Source organism: Synchytrium microbalum, assembly GCF_006535985.1.
Source record: "Synchytrium microbalum strain JEL517 chromosome Unknown SmJEL517_scf0073, whole genome shotgun sequence".
NCBI lineage: Eukaryota > Fungi > Chytridiomycota > Chytridiomycetes > Synchytriales > Synchytriaceae > Synchytrium > Synchytrium microbalum.
The window spans coordinates 21,406-40,748 of record NW_022158422.1 but is presented as its reverse complement, the minus strand read 5'-3'; the positions used below and the strand labels follow the sequence as shown (position 1 = coordinate 40,748).

Genomic DNA, 19,343 nt, shown 5'->3' with positions numbered 1-19,343 from the left:
ATATTCGTAATATTTGTAAAATCATTGATGAATGTACTGATGGAGCGTAAATCAAGATTAACGTAATCAAAGGGTCTGGCATGTCTCTGGCATTTTGCCTGCACCACCAGGTTTGTCGGAGTCAATACGTAAAGCACTTGTTGGCAGCACAACAAGCAAAAACTGTGCATCCCACGATTCATCGTTAAGGAAGCAGCTTTGATAGGCGCACCGCTTCTTGTCCTTAGACTTGGTTAGACCTCGTCGTTTCCTTTGTCTGCAATCGCTGAAACTGAATCGTTTTTTTATTTTATTTTAGAAAGCTCTCTATAGATGAGCAACTTGGCCACTCGAAGCGCGAACGAAGGCGCCAAGTACAGGCAGCTCTTTGTTGACTTGAGACACATTCTGATAGAGAATCCACTACCACAATCAACCGCAACAGAATCAACCACAAACAACGCAGCTTTAAAATCATCCAACAGTGTACCATATAATCCAACAAAGGCCAGAACTTTTGACAGGAGGAATACACCATTTGTCACAAGACCCATTAATACTCACCCACAACCACCTCCTATCGCTGATGTTGGTCTTCGCACTTTACCAAACGCTACACAGACTGTCACTCCTCCAGGCAAGAACAATCAAATGATTACGGACATGGAATCTTTTTCCTTTGCTGATTTTCATTTAATTTTTAGTGTCTATTCGGTCACAGGAGCCTACTGCTCGAACCTCTATAGTGCCTGAAAAACATGTATATTCACAACCACTACCGCCCCCACCTGCTTCAATGCCTGTACATAAAACAAGCCCTCCTGATGCCACTATACCAAAGCCCCAGGCGAAACCGTCGTTACAGTCGATATCTGCCATAGCAGCACCAGAGACACCAATACAGCAAGGCCCTCCTACAGAACAACCGGTTATCTCAAAGGTCAAAGAGGTCCAGGAAGATCGTATAAAAACGCCTAATATAGTGGAAGAAGAATATCATACTATAGCCATCGCCGATTTGGAAAAACTGATCCGAGAACATTCAGACTCGCTGCAGCGATTCCACACGCTAGGGCCAGATGGAGAGTATCAACGCCACATGATATGGAAGACCTTTGCGAAAGTAGTAAAACAGCCAAAGCAAAGAGCCCTGCTGACCAAGGAAATATGTCTACAAGTCTTGGCTGCTTGTCGGACCCTTCGAGTCGCTGGAATTGAAGACCGAATGAACCAAATTTTAAATATCTGTAACGAGAACGGGTTTAACATCGGTCGACTTGGCTATCATTCGATGTTGGCGGCAATTGCCAGAAGAGGCGACCGTATGTCTACCTGTGACAAGGTCCTGAATGATATGAGTCAGGCCGGCGTCTTCCCCACACAACGAACATATTCACTATATCTCCTGGCATTGATTAATATAAAAGGAATAGCAGAAGGTGAAAAATGGTTGGAGGACGCCGTTGGTCGGGTCGCTATAGCAGTCACTCATCAGGAAGAACGTCCTGCAGTCGCAGATGTTGAAGATCCAGCTGATCTCATCAATGACAATAATAGTGATAGCAGTACTACTCAACCCTCTAATGCTCAGAGTACACGCTCTGATACCTTCAGACGAGATTCGCATGTAGACTATGCACTGTTACATGGATACTATCGGGAACGACGTTATAGACAGGCGATTGAACTGACAGACTCTCTACGAAGCCAGAGCCTCGACCTCCCTGCTGGAATGTATTATATATTGCTGAAAGTTTACATCAGAATGAAGGATTTGAATATGGCCACACAAATTTTTGCTGAGATGCAATCGAAAGGTTTCATCATCAATCGACTCCCTTATGAAGCCATGATACAAGGATGGTTGTCTTTATTAGATCCGAAGAAAGGGCTGACTGTTAAGATTGACGGAATGGCCGACAATCTGCTCCGAAGTAGCGAATTCAGCCATGCTGAAAACAGTCAAACAGTATTAGGTCCTGTCAGCAAAACTGCTTTGAAGGAACAGCATATAGCCCCATCCATTATTGACGGTACTCAAATCAATAATAACAGTAATAGTAACTCCTCCGCTGCTCTGAATATACCAACGGGTACTGATGGTGAAACTTATTGTCTCCAAAAGGGAAGTCAAATCTATCAGGATATGGTAGCCGCCAATATAGAGCCCGGAATCAACACGTATCAGATATTTATGGCAGTACATCTTCGACAACAGCAATATGGTGCCGTGATGGCCCTGTATCGTGACTTGCTCGCTTCAAATCTACATCCGAACGTAGTTGTATACACCAGCGCCATGACGGCTGCTGCAGCTCTACATGACTGGTCTGCAGTAGATAAAATGTTTGATGCAGCGAGACATACCGATGAAGGTTACCTAGACGTCCATATATATACCACTTATATGAGCTCCTTGACCAAGAGTGGTAGGGCAGATCAAGTAGAAAAGTTTTTCGAACAAATGAAGCGAGAGAGGATTGTCCCAACCTTGTATACTTGGGACGCACTGTTGCAATCCAAGTGTGCGATGGGAGATCTGGTATCTGCTCAAAAAATTGTGTCGCAAATAGAATCTCATGGTTGGTCTAAAAATCTCCGGATTCGGAATTCGCTTTTGTATGGTCTCTGTGTCGCTGGTGACTTGAAGGGCGCTGGACAGACCTTTGATCAAATGAGATCCGACGGGCTGACACCAGATGTAACCAGCTATAACATACTCTTATGGGGTCACAATGCGAATGGAGATGTTGAAAGTGGACTGGCGTGGTATTCTCGTCTGATAGCAGATGGTCTCCAGCCGGATGTCGCTACGTTTAATATACTCATAGCTGCAAACGCACATCGTCTAGATGCAGCAGGAGCTATGGATGCCTTCCAGTCTCTAGTATCAAATAATCTAAAACCCGATGTATATTCGTTAGTACCACTCATGGCGGTCCATGCTCGAAGAGGTAATGTCAATCTGGCAAAGGATGGTCTGGCATTGCTCCAACAGCATGAGATATGTGCTACCCCTCCGTTTAACATAATAATGAGCTATCGATCGAGACAAAACGACCTGAAGGCACTTGTAGATGAATATTGTAGGGTAACTCAGGGAGCTCAAGGGTCGGATGCTGTTGCACCAGATATACGAACATTTGATATTCTTGTAAGGGCCTTTGGTATTGCAGGAGATGTGGTAAATGCTCAGTTTTGGTTTGACGAAGCAGCCAAGTTTAATATTGTACCAGATGCCATGTTGTATAACGCATTGCTCTCAGCATACACGAGGGCTGGTGACTTTGAAGGTGCAGGCAGAGTGCATGCACAAATGGCAGAAAATGGAGTACTCTCGTGGGCAGTTACAAACACCTTTAGATCTTCTATTGCTCCATCAATGTCTCAGGAGCTGCAATCATAAATTAAGCCAACAATAGCATTAGAAAGCATACTGCATAGAGTTTTAGTTGATTTATGTATACCATTCATTGTCTTCTCCAATCTACTGTTTATCTTCCATGATCTTAACTACTGATGAGAGCACAGTTACCGCATGGTCGATTTCGTTTCGGGAGATTATGAGTGGTGGAACGAGACGAATGGTATTGTTACCGGCTGTAATCAATAACAAGCCACGTTCTCTAGCCAGATCTACAAAGGCGTTCGAGTCTACCTTCTCTCCTAGCTGAAGACCAATCATCAGCCCTCTTCCTCTAACTTCCGTAATGAGAGGAGTTCCATCTGCTAGAGCCTGTAATTGATTCATCATGTATTTACCAGTCTCTGCAACTCGTTGCAAGAAGGACGGATTATTGATACGAGATATTACGTCTATTGCGACTCGAGTAGCGAATGGACTACCACCGAAAGTCGTTCCATGATCACCAGGTTTGAGCATAGCCGCTACATGTGGAGCGACGATTATAGCACCAGCTGGCAGACCATTAGCCAAGGGTTTGGCCAGTGTTAATATATCGGGAGTGACACCAGAGTGTTCGTGTGCAAAGAATTTGCCGGTTCTGCCTATACCGCACTGTACCTCGTCCATGATGAGCAATGCACCCACTTCATCACATCGTTTCCTAATTGCAGATAAGAAAGAATCGGTACCAAGGAAGATACCACCTTCACCCTGTAGCGGTTCCACAATCACACCACAAGTCTTGTCGTCTATAATTTCAATGGCCTTTGCAGTGTCATTAAATGGAGAGTTTACGAATCCAGGCATGAGTGGAGTAAACGGATTCTGGTATTTGGGATTAGGAGTGGCAGATAATGCGCCCAATGAGCGACCATGGAAGGCGTGGGAGAAGGAGATGACCATATGTTTGCCTTCCTTGACCTTTTGATGTGGCTGCTTGCCCCATTTCCTGGCGAATTTGATTGCACCTACAACGAACATGAGTTGAATTGCTGTGAAGTCTGATTCTTTCAGTCTGGTAACCACCCAACGAACCCGTCACCAGCGAATCCCGAGTTTTCTTCGTTTACATACCTTCATTAGCTTCAGTTCCCGAGTTGCAGAGGAACACCTTGCTTCCGCCATATTCAGATGTGTTAGCCCATTTGCCTCTATTACCCAGAGCTTGAACGAGGAGTTCAGCGAGCTGTCCAGCGTATTCGTTGTGGTATAGATTGCTCAAGTGGATGAGTTTGGTAGCTTGGTCGGCAATTATTTTAGCTAATCGTTCGTCTCCATGGCCTAGAGCATTTACGGCTATTCCCGAGTTGAGATCGAGATATTGTCGTCCTGCCATGTCATATAGATAACAGCCCTTTCCGTGAGAGAAGATGAGATTTGGCCTGCCGTACATTTGAAGGAGATACTTGTTATCATGGGCTATTTTGGCCATTGTAGATGGATGTGTAGCACAATCCAAGTGTGTTGGAGCCTGCAATTGTGAAAAGCGTGTTAAAATGTTGGTGAAAGCAGGAGGTTGAGGGAGAGAGGGCGGATAAGAAAAGGTACTTGCATTATCAGTGGCCTGTTGTGGTGCAAGATTTGGTAGAGCAGACATGCATCTGGTATGTGGGAGCTAAAAGGAAGACATTGCAATCACGGTAAACGACGGTGGACAGAATATAAATCGGATTTTAGTACCAAAAGGCATACCTTTGGTCGTGAAGCCAGAGCCAGAGCACGCTGACACGTTACTAGTCTCTTCATCGTGTTCAGTCTAGATGTTTAATGTTTGCAAAAATGTTTTCAATATGAAAATAGTGATTCACTTCGTTTTGATCCTGAATAGAAAACAGGCATGGCAACTCGCACATGGGAGCAAATGACTCCAAAGCTATCGAGCACAACGTACGTCCTTCTGGATCTTGTCTGTACAAGCTTAAGTCGAACTAGAAACTCAGCTTTTTTTGCAAACTAGGTTAACCACATTGCAGGAGTTTGGGTTTGATCAAACGACCCCAGTACAAGATAAATCCATTCCACTCTTCTTACAGCACAAGGACGTCGTCGTAGAGGTGACCGACCGATGATGAATATTCACTCAAAAACTTCAATCATCAACTAAGAAAACCATGTTCTCGCTCCATTAGGCCGTAACTGGTTCTGGAAAGACGTTGGCATTCCTAATTCCCGTACTAGAAATACTACTGCGACGAGAAACCTGGCTAACCTCTCATCAGGTCGGAGCTATTATCGTGTCCCCAACAAGGTATGCCACGAGCTGCCAACCAGCGCTTCACCTTCCAACATCAGGAATTATGAGCTGAATTCGTTTCCATAGAGAGCTGGCTAAACAGATTCATGCTGTGCTAGTCCCATTCATACAAACATTGCAAGCAACTGAAGGAGGAAAACGTGTCCCTACTTCAGTCTTGCTTGTTGGAGGATCAAGTGTAGAAGACGATGTAGCAAAGCTCAAGACCAGTGGTGCTCACATCCTTGTCGCCACCCCTGGAAGACTCGAAGACATTATGCAAAAGAACATCTTGTTGTTTAAGGAACTGAGCATACTTGTGCTGGATGAAGCTGATAGGTATGTGTGATATGAATGCAATTATGCACGACACGCTTAAACATGATCATGAAACTGATATTGGACTCTCTTTAAACAAGATTGTTGGATATGGGCTTTGAACAAGCCATTACATACATCATATCGAGACTACCCAAACAGAGACGAACTGCTCTATTCTCTGCAACCATGACTGATGCTGTGAATGAGCTAGTCAAAGCTGGCTTAAGAAACCCTGTATCCGTTGTCATCAAACAGCCCAAGATGGACTTGGATCAGAGAACACCAGAATCGTATGTTCCTTAGAATCACGTAATCACTTCACTGTACAATAAGAATTTGCTAAAAATTATATTTATTAGCCTAAACATATATCATATGATCACCACATACGAAGAAAAACTCCCAATCCTGCTCAATTTAATGGCATCAAATCCAAACAAGAAATTCATTATATATTTCGCTACAACTGCTTGTGTCGACTACTTTTACAAAGTAATCACGAGTCTGACAGAGCTAGCATCGACATGGAGTATCGTATCTCTGCATGGGAAGATGGATCCGAAAAGACGAGAAGCCGTCTTTGCTAAATTCAACACCATTACTACGCAAAGTATGCTTTTATGTACAGACGTGGCTGCTAGAGGCTTGGATATCCCAGATATTGATTGGGTCGTTCAGTTTGATCCACCTCAAGATCCAAAAGCATTTGCTCATCGATGTGGAAGAACGGCCAGACAAGGAAAAGAAGGTGCCGCTCTAGCCTTCTTGACAAAGGAGGAGGATGCATATCTAGGTGAATACACATTGTTATCGCTATGCTGAATTGGTCCGCAAATCTCATAACTTGGTGATTCTAGATTTCCTGAGGATACGGAAGATACCCACCTCAGAGTTTGATTCTAGTGTATTGCCCAGAACATACACTACTGCGTCAGTTGCAACATTGCTCAGAAAACTCAATACTCACGACCGTGATATTTATGACAAGGTGAGAAACAGTCTGAAAACACCGTTGCTGAGTACTCCTGTCAATCAAACTTCTCCGTTTCAGAGCATAACGGCATTTGTCAGTTGGATTCGAGCCTACAAAGAGCATCATGCCAATGCCATCTTTCAGTTTCGAAAAGTGGATATTGCAGACCTCGCAACGGCTTTTGGTTTGCTAAGGGTGAGACCTTGTTATATGTAACCGGTCTAATAAGCAGTATTATGTTGGCTAACATTTGAAACATTCGGTAGTTACCGAAAATGCCTGAATTGGCTCAAAAGGATACCTCAAATTTCAAGCCAGCGCAGATCGATGTATGTATGCATCGGAAATAACACCAAGACACCCCAGCTGATCCCATTCTCTCACTCTTCTAGTTGGACTCTATAAACTACAAGGACAAGCTCAGAGAAAAGGCCAGATTGGCCAAACTCGCTGCCAAACGAGCCTCTGCTGCTGCTGCCACACCGCCTGTGCAATTCGATGTCAGGAATAGTAAACCATGGTCTCAACAAACAGCACGTAAAGAAATGAGAGTAGAAAGACGAGAAAAACGAGTCAAGAAACGTGAGGCTATTGCACGTGCTACTAGTACTCCAGTTATTGAGAGTGGTATTGCCACTACTCAGCATACCAGTCAGCAGTCATCAGGACCAAAGGGAAAGAAGAGAGCTGTCGTAGATGAAGGTGAATGGCTCGAGCTTCAAAATGAAGTAAGACTCATGAAAAAGATCAAAAAAGGTCTGATCAAGGAAGATTCTGATATGGATTGATTCCTTTCATGTGATTGTTTTGATTACAACTCACAACCGAACACGACCATGTAAACATGTATACTCCTCTATGCAATGAAAGTTTTTATTGTAGTCGCATGGTTCGTTTTTATATCAATCTCTGTCTATGAGTGTTTGACTTCGTACTTGTCCCATCCCACAGCCTCCATAGTCTTGACTTTACCCAAGACTTCGACTTCTTGCTTCTTCATATACGCTGCCATACGTTCAAGATATATTGGAGCATGAGCTCCAAGAATGCGGACTGCCAATAATCCTGCATTTGTAGAGTTTCCAATAGCTACCGTAGCAACAGGTATTCCCCTCTAAATGTGAGTACAGCGCATGTGAATACATTAAATCAACACCGAATGCTGTGCTACTATTGCTCACCGGCATCTGGACAATGGACAGAAGACCATCTTGTCCATCTAAAACCTTTTGAGCAACGGGTACTCCAATCACAGGCAATGGTGTAAGAGCAGCTACCATTCCTGGTAAGTGAGCAGCACCACCAGCACCCGCAATAATCACTCGTAATCCACGTTCAGCAGCTGTAGAAGCATAGTCGACCATTCGAAGTGGCGTTCGATGAGCCGAAACAATAGTCAGTTCAAAAGGCACACCGAATTCTTGAAGTATCATAGCAGCAGGTTTCATAACTGGAAGATCAGAGTCTGATCCCATTATAATACCTACATCTGGTCGAATCTGGATTGGTCGTTCTGGATCAGCATTGACGGCTGGTGCTGCAGCTCGTAGTATGGTTCGTACTCTATCTACTACTTGAGGCATCGAGTCACCGACTAGATTGATGTGGGCCATTTTACGACCTTTGCGACATTCCTTCTTTCCATAAAAGTGGACTGTAGCTCCGGGTACACCCAAAGCAGCAGCACATGGTAGTAGAGTTTCCTTAAGTCCTTCATCACCAGAGCCTGTACCTATTATATTGATCATGGCAGCAGCTGGCACTTTGAGCTCCGTTGATCCTAACGGCCAACCGAGAATACAACGGAGATGTTGTTCGAATTGCGAAGTGTGACTGGCATCTTGAGTATAATGACCAGAGTTGTGTGGTCGTGGAGCGATTTCGTTGACGACTATATCTCCTGATGGCAATTCAAACATTTCGACACCATATATACCGGCACCTCCTAGAGTACCAATAGTCTGTTCTGCGATTTCCTTTGCCTTTTGCGCTACAAGACCATTTATTTGAGCAGGTGCCCATACTAGGTGGCATATGCTATCTTGTTGTACGGTTTCTACACATGGATAACTGGCGATTTCACCTGTCAAACCACGAGCAACCATGACAGCCAATTCACGAGTGAAGGGTACCCATTTTTCAGCATACAGAGCTCGTCCTTGAGAGGCACCACCACCTAATGACTTTACAGCGGCAGGAATGTCTTCTGGGCTCTTGACAACTGCATTACCACGTCCGTCATAAGCCAAAGTACGTGATTTCAACATGAATGGATAACCGACTTCCACTCCAGCGGCTTTGACACCTTCTACACCACCATCTAGACCTATATCGACGAAAGGAGCAATGGGTATACCGTGTTTTGCCAAGTGTTGTTTTTGCAGCATCTTGTCCTGAATGATCCTGATAGTGGCCGGAGTAGGCTGTACAGGCACTCCTATTTGAGCGACAGCAGCATCTAGAGCATCGCAGTCTACGTGTTCTATCTCTACAGTCAAGATATTGCAGGATTTTGCCAATTCTAAGATTGATGGAGCATCACGAAAATCACCCGTGACGTGTGGAGCCTGACTGACTATAAGAGTAGCTGGAGACAATGCAGCGTCTAGGACCGCGACAGTCACGTTCATACGGTTTGCAACCTCTGCAGTCATCCTTGAAAAGAGAGACAATTTGTCAAGCTTTCACGATCAACAACAGCACAAAGAAGGAGACGATAACGAGCATCAGCATACCTGCCGAGTTGTCCACCACCTAGAATGCCTACAACAATCTTGCTTCCGTCCATTTTAGGTAGACTATTCTGAGAAAGATTATTTTTGAAGTCCCGACGAGCTTTGTGCAAGAATTTTTTTTGAACATTTTGTCAAGGCGAGATCACGAAATCCGAATACGGCAACACCTCTAGTAAATAAATTCAGTTCGCGATTTCGTGGTTTCGCAGATTGATCAAAGATCAAAGGCTAATCATCACGTCGGAAGCAGCTTATGTCCAAAATGATAATTCATTAAAGTTATAAAGCGACACCGTATGTATCAAAGTTACGTAAAATTATACCAATTTCTAGATGTATTTTTCCCATAGTGGCAGTTGATAGACGAAATCTGTCTGTTGGAGTGTAGACCACGTGCAAGTTCTTTAAGTGTGTTGATGATCCAGTAAAGTATGCTAAAATAGGTGAATAAATCAGTTACAGATATAGTTGCAGCCAAATCTACAGAGCCCTTACACCAGATCTGCTCCGACATGGTTCCTAGAGGTCTCCACGTTTGAACCTCCAGCTCATGCATTCCTGGTGACGTTGGTACATGCACAAATCCATATCCGTCTAGATGAAGATTGTTAGGAAGTCACAATCAAGTGGTTGGAGTAGGTAGTTCCTACATAATTCATTCCGTCCAGTTGGGTCTTGCCGAAATACTTGAAAGTGTAACTTTGGCCAACCCTGTATCGTCTTTGTAGCATAGTGGACATCTACATTTGGTATGGCATTAGATATGTGGTTGTCTAATACGTTGGTCGAATGGATCTACCGATAGGGTGACTCCATACAGTCGTTTTGCGATCCTAGATGAAATGAGGGATTTTTGTTGATTCAAGTTGATCTTGATGGATTTGAGCAGTTTGGAGACGTACAGATGGTATATCCACTTGAGTCTGGCCGGAATCGTCGCCTTCCAGTAGCCTCCATCCGTCGCCTGCGACAATGCTCCATTTGCAAGTTAATTCAGGTGCTGGGAATCCACTGGCTGATTGCAATGTGCCAATGATGTGGACTTCTGCCATTGATAGATGTGATGCTCGACAATGAGAAATAAAAACAAGTTAGAATGTCCTACTAGGCCAGCTACTAGGGTATGTCGCTGTTCAGTGTGATTGTGTTGACTGTCCGGTTGGTGACTTTGACTTCGCCTTGTGAAAAGAGAGAGAGAGAGAGCCAAAGAATCAATCTAATCTCACGATCGCAGTACATTGATCTTGTGTCAGATAAATTGTGAACAAGAGCCAAAACCGTCAAGAAATTCCTTGTAAGTGCTTCTCTTGATCCATGGCGTTTAATCGTACAGTTAGCCGTGAAACCCCCGTTCGCGAGTAACTTATCATTTCTTTATTTACATAACACTAGAAGAATGCTCCCTAGGACTAGAATTCCGCGCCCATTCCCTCAAACCACCGACATTAACAATCTCGCAAGAGATTTTCGTCTCAATGACTTGAACGTCGAAAGGCTCCCAAACGGGCGAGTTAGAGTATCCGATAGACCAAGACCCAATACAGATCACCAATGGAACGACCCACTCCAACATCAAGATCTACCACAACCATCATCAACAACCAGTCATCAATCCCAACCACCCGTGGCAATGCCTCCTGCATCAAAACCAGCAGTCGCTCTCACAAGGAAGTCGACTCACTCGACTTACACGTATATCCCACCTGCGGCTGCAAAATACATACTATGGGATTCAACACCAACGGCAACTCCTCAAATTGTAGCTCCTCATCATCTAATACCAAAGCAAGTTAGACTACATATGCCTGCTGCAAAAGCTTTGGCGGCCTACCTGAAACGACATGCTTCAAAAGGTTTTCTACTCGGCAGAAACTTGCCTGACAGAGGAGGAATCATTGCTGACAGGTTTGATCCCGGCCGATTAGAAGGAGGTCCTACCGTGGTAATAAAAGGAGATGTCGCAATTCGAGTGACTTCTTTGGATAATGTAGACGAAACTCTGTTACAGGCACGTTCTAGAAGGGACACTGTTTCATTTAATCCGTCGCTCGCTATTCACAAAGAAGAAGCAGCCGTGCCAATATAACTTTGATAGCCTTGAATAATAATCGCCTTTGTTTTTAGGAAGGATACAATTGGTTTACTTCGGATGACTCTGGAGATGTAGATCTTAGCAAAGGAATGCCCTGTTTCGTCGTTTCCACTATGGTTGACGATGAATTGACGCTCGAATGTAAATTGCTCTGCTCTGCATTGCGTATTCTCTCTCGTTTGTCCTAACAACTCCGATTTTCGGTAATTTTAGACAAACAAGTTTGCCCTGCAGTTACTATAAGATACATTCCGATTGCGCCTTTGCGTTTGGTGCCAGGAACTCTTACTTCTGATTTGGTTAAGAGACAAGATTCTTCAGAGCCCTTCCGCATGGGCTATATAACTATCGACAATGCTCGCATGATATTACCCATCGTATCATCAGATCCCATGAAGACTGAATTACCATTAGCAGGAATATGGATCAAGAACGTCATCACCATCAAAGATCCCCGTGTCTATTTGGCTTGTACCAAGTTTGCCCAATATAGCAATAACCGACTTGGACGAATGTCAATATCATCCATCCTAGTAGCGGTGTTTCCCAGTGATGGACATGAAGAAGCTGCTTCCACGACCTTTTACGAGTGCCATGTCGAATTCAGAGAAGAACAGTCTTGTATGTTCAATGGTCGCGCCTGTATCTCATTCGAAAGCGACAATACTGTTGCATGTTCGATGGATGTCAAAGAGGTACCGATGACGGACGACTCATGGCGATCTTCCATTGAAAAGTTTTATAAAATGTGAGCTTGTGTCAAGTCCAATTTTAATTGCAGATGATAGTCTCAAACGTTGCATTCTTAGAAAACTGGACATATCTGACCCCGAGCCTGTAATAAATGCCGGAGACTCATTGCCAGAAGCAACGGATAAGATGAATGAACCAGTCGCAGTACCAGAGAACGTGGGGCCATCGGAATCTAATGCTTTACCCCTCGACGACTCAACCAAGACACTCATACCGCCAACACCGGAACCAATATCGGTGCCCGAGCACTCCAAAAATGATGGTATAGTGGAGTCGACAAGCTCTGGCAGTGTATCGACAACAGCACCTATGGACTCAGGTTACATGCTCCTCCAGCAGCAGCAGCACCTCTGGATGTCGTTGCTACAACATCAAATAGATACACTGCGAGCTCAGTTTGTTGGAAGTGCTTCTATTGCACAAATGCCATCGCCGCCCTTTGTCCCATACATGTCAAATCCTATAAATACGTCATCATCAATACCACCACCAACCAACAACACAGCAGATTGCACGACTCTACCCGTAGTAATAAGGAAATCCCCTCAACAAGTATCAACATCGTGTCAGACTGTATTGTTAGGTGCACCACAGACAGAAGGTGTTGACGGTAATAAACCGGAACTAGTAGCGAATGACACGAATGAAATACGCACCAAGTCAGTAGCTACCAATACCACATTTATAGCTACCGAGATTAGAAGGTGCTCTGTAGCCACAAATACGTCTTGGATTGAAGATACTCCACTCGAAGATAAAAAGCCAGAAAAATCCATGCCATCCTTGTCATTAGCTGATGCTTCCGTATTAAATAGAGATATACGCCAGCAACACGAATATGAAGTCGCTACAGATACTGGGAGTAACTACCATCCCCTCTTCAAGTATTCACCTATCGAGCCAGATGAGCTACCGTCACTCGGTGGAATGGTCGGTTTGGACCATGCTGCAGATGATGGCATCGCGTATGCAAGTGGTATAAAAGAAACCAGTAGCATCATCAAAGAGGGGACTGGTGTCAAGAAGGGTTGGGAAGGCAGTTTGTCGAGAATCGATATACATGACGACGAACCAAACTCGTTGGATCTGTCGCCAATAGCAACAGGAGTAGCCACCGATAAAACAGAAGAGCTGCGAGACGAAGGACCTGTAGAGATTATCGCACGACTAGCCAAGAACCCTGAACAGAGTTTCATTTTTGTGCCGCCAAAGGAGGATGAATCCAAGGAAGGTAGTAGTGATAGTGACGACTGTGCTGGACTGTTTTTCAATGCTTCCAATGACTCTAGTATGGAGAAACACGTCGCGAACGTGTCTGATGAAACATCTGCAGAAGCCTTCTCATTATCGACACTACAATATTTGAACAAGTATAATTTACGGTGATCAAGATATCATGAGTAATATATTGAATGCTATGTCAATATTCGACGCGATGTGTGTTTATATATGTGCGGAGTTTCAACTCGGAACGCTCAATTTTTATGAAGCTCGTTCCTGCAAGCCTTAACTGCAGGATAGTAGTTGCGTTACGCTGCACCAAGTTTCCATCATCGGCTTATACACGTACTAGTCGTTTGCATCTTGCACCCCAAATCGTCAAAGTACAACATCAAACACGAGGAATCCAAGCACCACGGACAGTCGAAGCTCTCGAAGTTTCAGCATTACGAGCTCTTTTTGATTTTGCTGACGTACAAGGAATCGCTGTAAAGACCCACAACATGACTAAAGCCACAATAATTGATGGCAAAGTCATCGCAGAGTAAGTGTGTCATTGATAGACAATTTAGTACTGGTGGAGGAGAATCCAATTTTATTTCATATTCTGTTACGTAGGCGCTTTCAGTATGCTAATTGTGTTATCCACTTATTACAGTGCTCTTCGGGAAGGGCTTCAAATAGAAGTCGAAGAAATGGGACTAAAGCACCACGGCTACAAGCCTCATCTTGTCGTTATACAGGTCGGTGCTCGTGAAGATTCGAGCATCTACGTGAGGATGAAGAATCAGGCTGCCAGCAAGGTTTGTTCGTGGAGTGATTTTGCAGTTTGTGTTGCAACGTCAATAAATATTTATTAAGAGCTTGTTGTAGTGTGGCATGAAATTCACGCATAGGAGCTTGCCAGAAACAGTTACACAATCAGAGGTATTGAAGGAAAATTCATATCGCCGACTTGGACGCTTTGTGACGTGAAATGGTCTGACCTTTTTCTTGGTTTAGCTCTTGTCGTTGATTCACTCCTTCAATCAAGACCCAACGGTACACGGTGTCATTGTACAGTCTCCTATACAATGTACAACTGGCGCTGAAGAAAGAATTGTCATGGAGGCCATAGATCCTAGAAAGGACGTCGATGGGTATGAAGTGTCAGCTGCAGCCCTTTTTTTGGCCCTGTCCTTACCATTTATCGCGTCATCTAGTCTTCATTCTGCAAACATTGGTCAACTCGCAAAACGTGAAACCGAGCCGCTGTTTCGTCCTTGTACGCCCAAGGGTATTATGAAGCTTATTGAGAGTACTGGCGTAAAAATATCTGGAAAACGAGCAGTGGTTGTGGGTCGAAGCAACATTGTGGTAAGCTACACGATTCGCAGTGTGGCTTTAGTTTCATGAAATCATGACCAAACCCAAACTTATCGTGTAGGGAATGCCAATTGCACATATGCTACAAGCCGAAAACGCCACCGTCACTCTCTGTCATTCAAAAACAGAAAACCTGGAAGAAATCGTCAAAACTGCCGACATTCTAGTAGCAGCAGTAGGCAAGGCCAATCTGATTCAAGGATCATGGATTAAACCAGGTGCCATAGTCATTGATGTTGGCACCAATGCTGTTCCAGACTCAACCAAAAAGAGCGGTATCAAATGGGTCGGTGACGTTGAATTTAGTACAGCTTCAGCTGTAGCATCAGCCATCACTCCTGTACCTGGAGGTGTTGGACCTATGACCGTCGCCATGCTACTAGAAAACACGTTTTTGAGTGCTCAGCGCTTTGTACAAGGCTTCAAATCTCCTATGGAGTATCTATCACTCGATCTCAAGGTACCCGTACCAAGGTATGCGCCTTTTCATTGTAGTAAATTGTATTGATATTGATGAAGTTTCGGTTTTTAGTGATATCGAAATTGCATCTGCTCAAACTCCAAAACCTATTAAACGAGTCGCTGAAGAGCTAGGTCTTTTTGAAAGTGAAGTATGTGTCATTCTTGTGGTTTCAGAAGGAATGCATATTGTCAACACATCTAATATCATCCAAACCCTCCAAACCAGTATGAGCTCTATGGTCAAAGCAAAGCTAAGGTTGGACTGTCTGTATTACAGCGTTTGAGTCACCGTCGAGATGGAAATTATGTAGTAGTCGCTGGAATTACCCCAACACCACTGGGTGAAGGAAAGTCTACAACAACCGTAGGCTTGTGTCAAGCCCTTGGTGCTCATTTGAAACGAACTGCCTTTGCTTGTGTACGTCAACCATCGCAAGGCCCCACTTTTGGTATCAAAGGTGGTGCAGCTGGTGGTGGTTACTCCCAAATCATTCCTATGGACGAATTCAATTTGCATCTGACTGGTGACATTCATGCTGTTGCAGCTGCCAATAACCTGCTAGCTGCAGCCATTGACGCACGCATGTTCCACGAAAAGACGCAGTCAAATGAGGTCAGTGAGGCAGTTCTCAGATTTTTTCCCACACTAGAAAATTCTTGGTTTGAATCCAATTTTGCTTCTGTCACATTAGGCTTTATTCAATCGATTGTGTCCAGCCAAGAGAGGCGTTAGAAAATTCGCTCCAGTCATGTTGAAGAGACTGGCCAAGTTGGGCATTGAGAAAACCAACCCAGATGATTTGACTCCTGAAGAACGAGGTCGCTGGGCCAGATTGGATATAGATCCATCCACAATCACTTGGCAACGCGTAGTCGATGTAAATGACCGTTTCCTTCGTCGTATCGAGATTGGTCGAGGCAAAGAAGAAAAGGGCCATGAACGTGAGACTGGATATGATATAGCAGTTGCTAGTGAGGTTATGGCTGTTTTGGCATTGACGACTAGTGTGGCTGATATGCGAGAACGTCTGGGTCGAATGGTTGTTGCTAGCTCTCGAGCTGGTGATCCCGTGACTGCAGATGATATTGGTATTGGAGGTGCCTTGACGGTGTTGATGAAGGATGCCATCAAGCCAAACTTGATGCAAACGTTAGAGGTATGTGTGGGGATGTCTTCACTAATTGTCGTCACGATTGTTCTGCAGCTCAGGTGGTTTCTTTACTTATCAGGGAACACCCGTATTTGTGCATGCTGGACCATTTGCCAATATTGCTCATGGGAATTCGTCTATATTGGCAGATCGTATCGCTTTGAAGTTGGCTGGTACCGAAGATAATATAGAAGACAAGCCTGGATTTGTAGTTACTGAAGCAGGCTTTGGTGCTGATATTGGTATGGAAAAGTTCTTTGATATCAAGTGTCGATATTCTGGACTGGTTCCGAACGCAGTAGTTCTTGTTGCTACTGTCAAGGCTCTCAAGATGCATGGAGGTGGACCTGATGTAAGATCGTTGCTGTTCTCTTCTTGCCATCATTACAATTGCAGTGACTCTAACAGCTAGCTTTGGCATAGGTTGTACCAGGCAAACCATTACCTGAAGAATATTCCAAAGAGAATCTGCCATTGTTGCAAGCTGGATGTGGAAACATGGTGAAACATATTCAAAATGCTCGCAAGTTTGGAGTACCAGTCTTAGTAGCCATCAATCAATTCAGTTCTGATACTCCAGCAGAGTGGGAGTTGATTCAATCTGAAGCAATTAAAGCTGGTGCTTTCGCTGCTTGCTTATGTGCTCATTGGGCATTAGGTGGTGCTGGTGCGGTCGATTTGGCAAACAAGCTGGTCGAAGCATGTGATGGTCATAAGGCTCAGGATAACTTCCGATTCCTGTATGACCTGAACTTGCCCATAGAAGACAAGATCCGAACAATTGCTCGAGAAATGTATGGGGCAGCCGATATTGAAATACTAGAAGAAGCACGACGTAAGATCGATATGTATACAGCTCAGGGATTCTCTGGTCTACCAATTTGTATGGCCAAAACCCACTTATCTCTCTCGCATGACCCAAAGTTGAAAGGCGTCCCCACTGGATTTGTCGTTCCAGTACGTGATATTCGTGCCAGTGTTGGTGCTGGTTTCCTGTATCCATTACTCGGAACGATGAGTACTATGCCAGGACTCCCAACAGTAAGTTGTCGTTTAATAAGGTTGCATCATGGAACAGGCGATTTGGACTAACGACCTACCGAACCATAGCGCCCATGCTTTTACGACGTTGATCTCGACCCAGAAACGGGTACAGTACACGGTCTATTCTGAAAATAATAATGTTCGCCATAAAAATAAATTGCGTCAATCCACTATTCTTCAAAACTGTTTCACCTACATCAGTCCTGGTACTTGTCCGCAGCAAGACCACATGCAACGTCACGTATGTAGCAGATCTCAAGCTGGCTTTAGAGTCTTGGGGTTCGCCTCTGCTGCTGCCACCAAGGGCTGGGTTACAAGATTCCAATCGTATAATACAATTGGAACACTTCCACAGGCAAATTTTGGATCTAGTGGTCTCCCAACAATGGAACAAGTGCATCAGTTTGAAAAGAATGGATTCGTTACTGTACAAAATGTGTTTGATTCAACATTTTGTCAAAACGTGAATGGAGCTGTAGACAAGGTTTTGGCATGGAGAGGGTTGCCCAATAGCAAAATGAAGCTAATCTTTCGTGAACTAGTGCTTTTTGGGTGAATTTGAAACCGCTGACTACCCTGATGAATGGTATTATCGAGAAGGGATGACCTTGCCTTATGTGACTCGTGAGATATGTAATGGGTGGAAGTATGTGCCTGATAGAGTAGATTCATTGGTGCTAGATCGCTCGCTTACCTTCAAACGTTGCAGATCAAACAGAACAATCGCCAAGCTGGTCCTGAACGAAGCAATTGGGAAGTTCGCCAGTACTCTTATGAAATGGGACGGAACAAGGTGAGATTTTTTGTCTAGTTTAGAAGTTTGGAATACCAATTCTTGTAATTTTTCTAGGATTGGCAGCGACTCGATATGGCTGAAACCAGGCGCGAGTGCCGGAACGCCAGGCAAAGAAATAGCATACCATGTAGATGATCAATACATGCAAGTAGAAACTCTCTCATCTTCATTGATCCTGTCTAATGCATTTCATCAAAATTAGACGATTTCCATTGATAACTTGTTGGGTCGCATTAACTGATGTTGGTTTGGACAATGGAACTCTGGAATATGTAAAGGGAAGTCATAAATGGACGAAACGTGTAGAGCTAGCCGCTTCAGAGTTCCACGCTCCAAATCACGATTTCAGGTCTAGCATGGAGAAAGCTGCACTGGCGAATGGTGTGTCATTGGAACAAATACCATCCCTCCTACACAAAGTTACACTACCAGCTGGGTCCCTATCATTTCATCATGGAGGTGTGTGCTCCTTTTAAATTGGCCTTTAAACCTTGAATCTGAATTTTGGCCTGTTTGTTAGGCATGTGGCATGGAAGTGGCAAGAACATCACGCCCAACTTTCGAAGGAGCATTGGCCTCCATCTGATACCTTCAAACTCGACTTTCAGTACAGAGCCATCTGGTTACATTTTCGGCCGGTATAAAAAACTTGGAAGCTTAGACATGGACGAGGTACGCGTATGCTTTCCTGGAAATTTCAAAGTCCAGACTAAACGATTGACATAGGCATTCTTCCCTGTTACATGGACGAAAACAGGAGGTCGCAGCAAACACTTGGAAGAATATTTGAATGTCTAAATTTATTTTTCAAC

General features: G+C 44.2%; 6 protein-coding genes across 6 annotated transcripts; 3 read left to right on the top strand and 3 right to left on the bottom strand.

The window, feature by feature from the left end:
* Positions 1-312: 312 nt before the first annotated feature.
* Positions 313-3,385, top strand: SmJEL517_g06059 (uncharacterized protein; the record flags this gene model as incomplete). The annotated part of the gene is made up of 2 exons (XM_031171985.1): positions 313-567; positions 701-3,385. The coding sequence occupies 2 exons, from the start codon at positions 313-315 to the stop codon at positions 3,383-3,385; spliced, it is 2,940 nt and encodes a 979-aa protein (XP_031022033.1).
* Positions 3,386-3,466: 81 nt separating this feature from the next.
* SmJEL517_g06058 (uncharacterized protein) lies at positions 3,467-5,131 on the bottom strand (the record flags this gene model as incomplete). The annotated part of the gene is made up of 3 exons (XM_031171984.1): positions 3,467-4,353; positions 4,460-5,000; positions 5,078-5,131. 3 exons carry the CDS (start codon positions 5,129-5,131, stop codon positions 3,467-3,469), a joined length of 1,482 nt encoding a protein of 493 aa, XP_031022032.1.
* A 91-nt stretch (positions 5,132-5,222) lies between these two features.
* On the top strand, positions 5,223-7,700 carry SmJEL517_g06057 (uncharacterized protein; the record flags this gene model as incomplete). The annotated part of the gene is made up of 10 exons (XM_031171983.1): positions 5,223-5,272; positions 5,343-5,439; positions 5,515-5,633; positions 5,706-5,957; positions 6,038-6,229; positions 6,299-6,732; positions 6,797-6,927; positions 6,991-7,107; positions 7,179-7,241; positions 7,305-7,700. 10 exons carry the CDS (start codon positions 5,223-5,225, stop codon positions 7,698-7,700), a joined length of 1,851 nt encoding a protein of 616 aa, XP_031022038.1.
* A 125-nt stretch (positions 7,701-7,825) lies between these two features.
* ADE2 (phosphoribosylaminoimidazole carboxylase) lies at positions 7,826-9,700 on the bottom strand (the record flags this gene model as incomplete). The annotated part of the gene is made up of 3 exons (XM_031171982.1): positions 7,826-8,026; positions 8,094-9,567; positions 9,648-9,700. 3 exons carry the CDS (start codon positions 9,698-9,700, stop codon positions 7,826-7,828), a joined length of 1,728 nt encoding a protein of 575 aa, XP_031022037.1.
* A 226-nt stretch (positions 9,701-9,926) lies between these two features.
* On the bottom strand, positions 9,927-10,699 carry SmJEL517_g06055 (uncharacterized protein; the record flags this gene model as incomplete). Its single annotated transcript, XM_031171981.1, has 5 exons — positions 9,927-10,081; positions 10,143-10,241; positions 10,298-10,387; positions 10,447-10,480; positions 10,550-10,699. 5 exons carry the CDS (start codon positions 10,697-10,699, stop codon positions 9,927-9,929), a joined length of 528 nt encoding a protein of 175 aa, XP_031022040.1.
* A 344-nt stretch (positions 10,700-11,043) lies between these two features.
* Positions 11,044-19,329, top strand: SmJEL517_g06054 (uncharacterized protein; the record flags this gene model as incomplete). The annotated part of the gene is made up of 22 exons (XM_031171980.1): positions 11,044-11,676; positions 11,772-11,880; positions 11,953-12,487; positions 12,549-13,874; positions 14,009-14,257; positions 14,372-14,516; positions 14,716-14,852; positions 14,916-15,069; positions 15,140-15,552; positions 15,611-15,689; positions 15,767-16,153; positions 16,233-16,697; positions 16,771-17,043; positions 17,115-17,732; positions 17,802-17,846; positions 17,956-18,219; positions 18,278-18,381; positions 18,445-18,528; positions 18,586-18,679; positions 18,810-18,990; positions 19,052-19,203; positions 19,258-19,329. The coding sequence occupies 22 exons, from the start codon at positions 11,044-11,046 to the stop codon at positions 19,327-19,329; spliced, it is 6,519 nt and encodes a 2,172-aa protein (XP_031022039.1).
* Between the last annotated feature and the right edge of the window lie 14 nt (positions 19,330-19,343).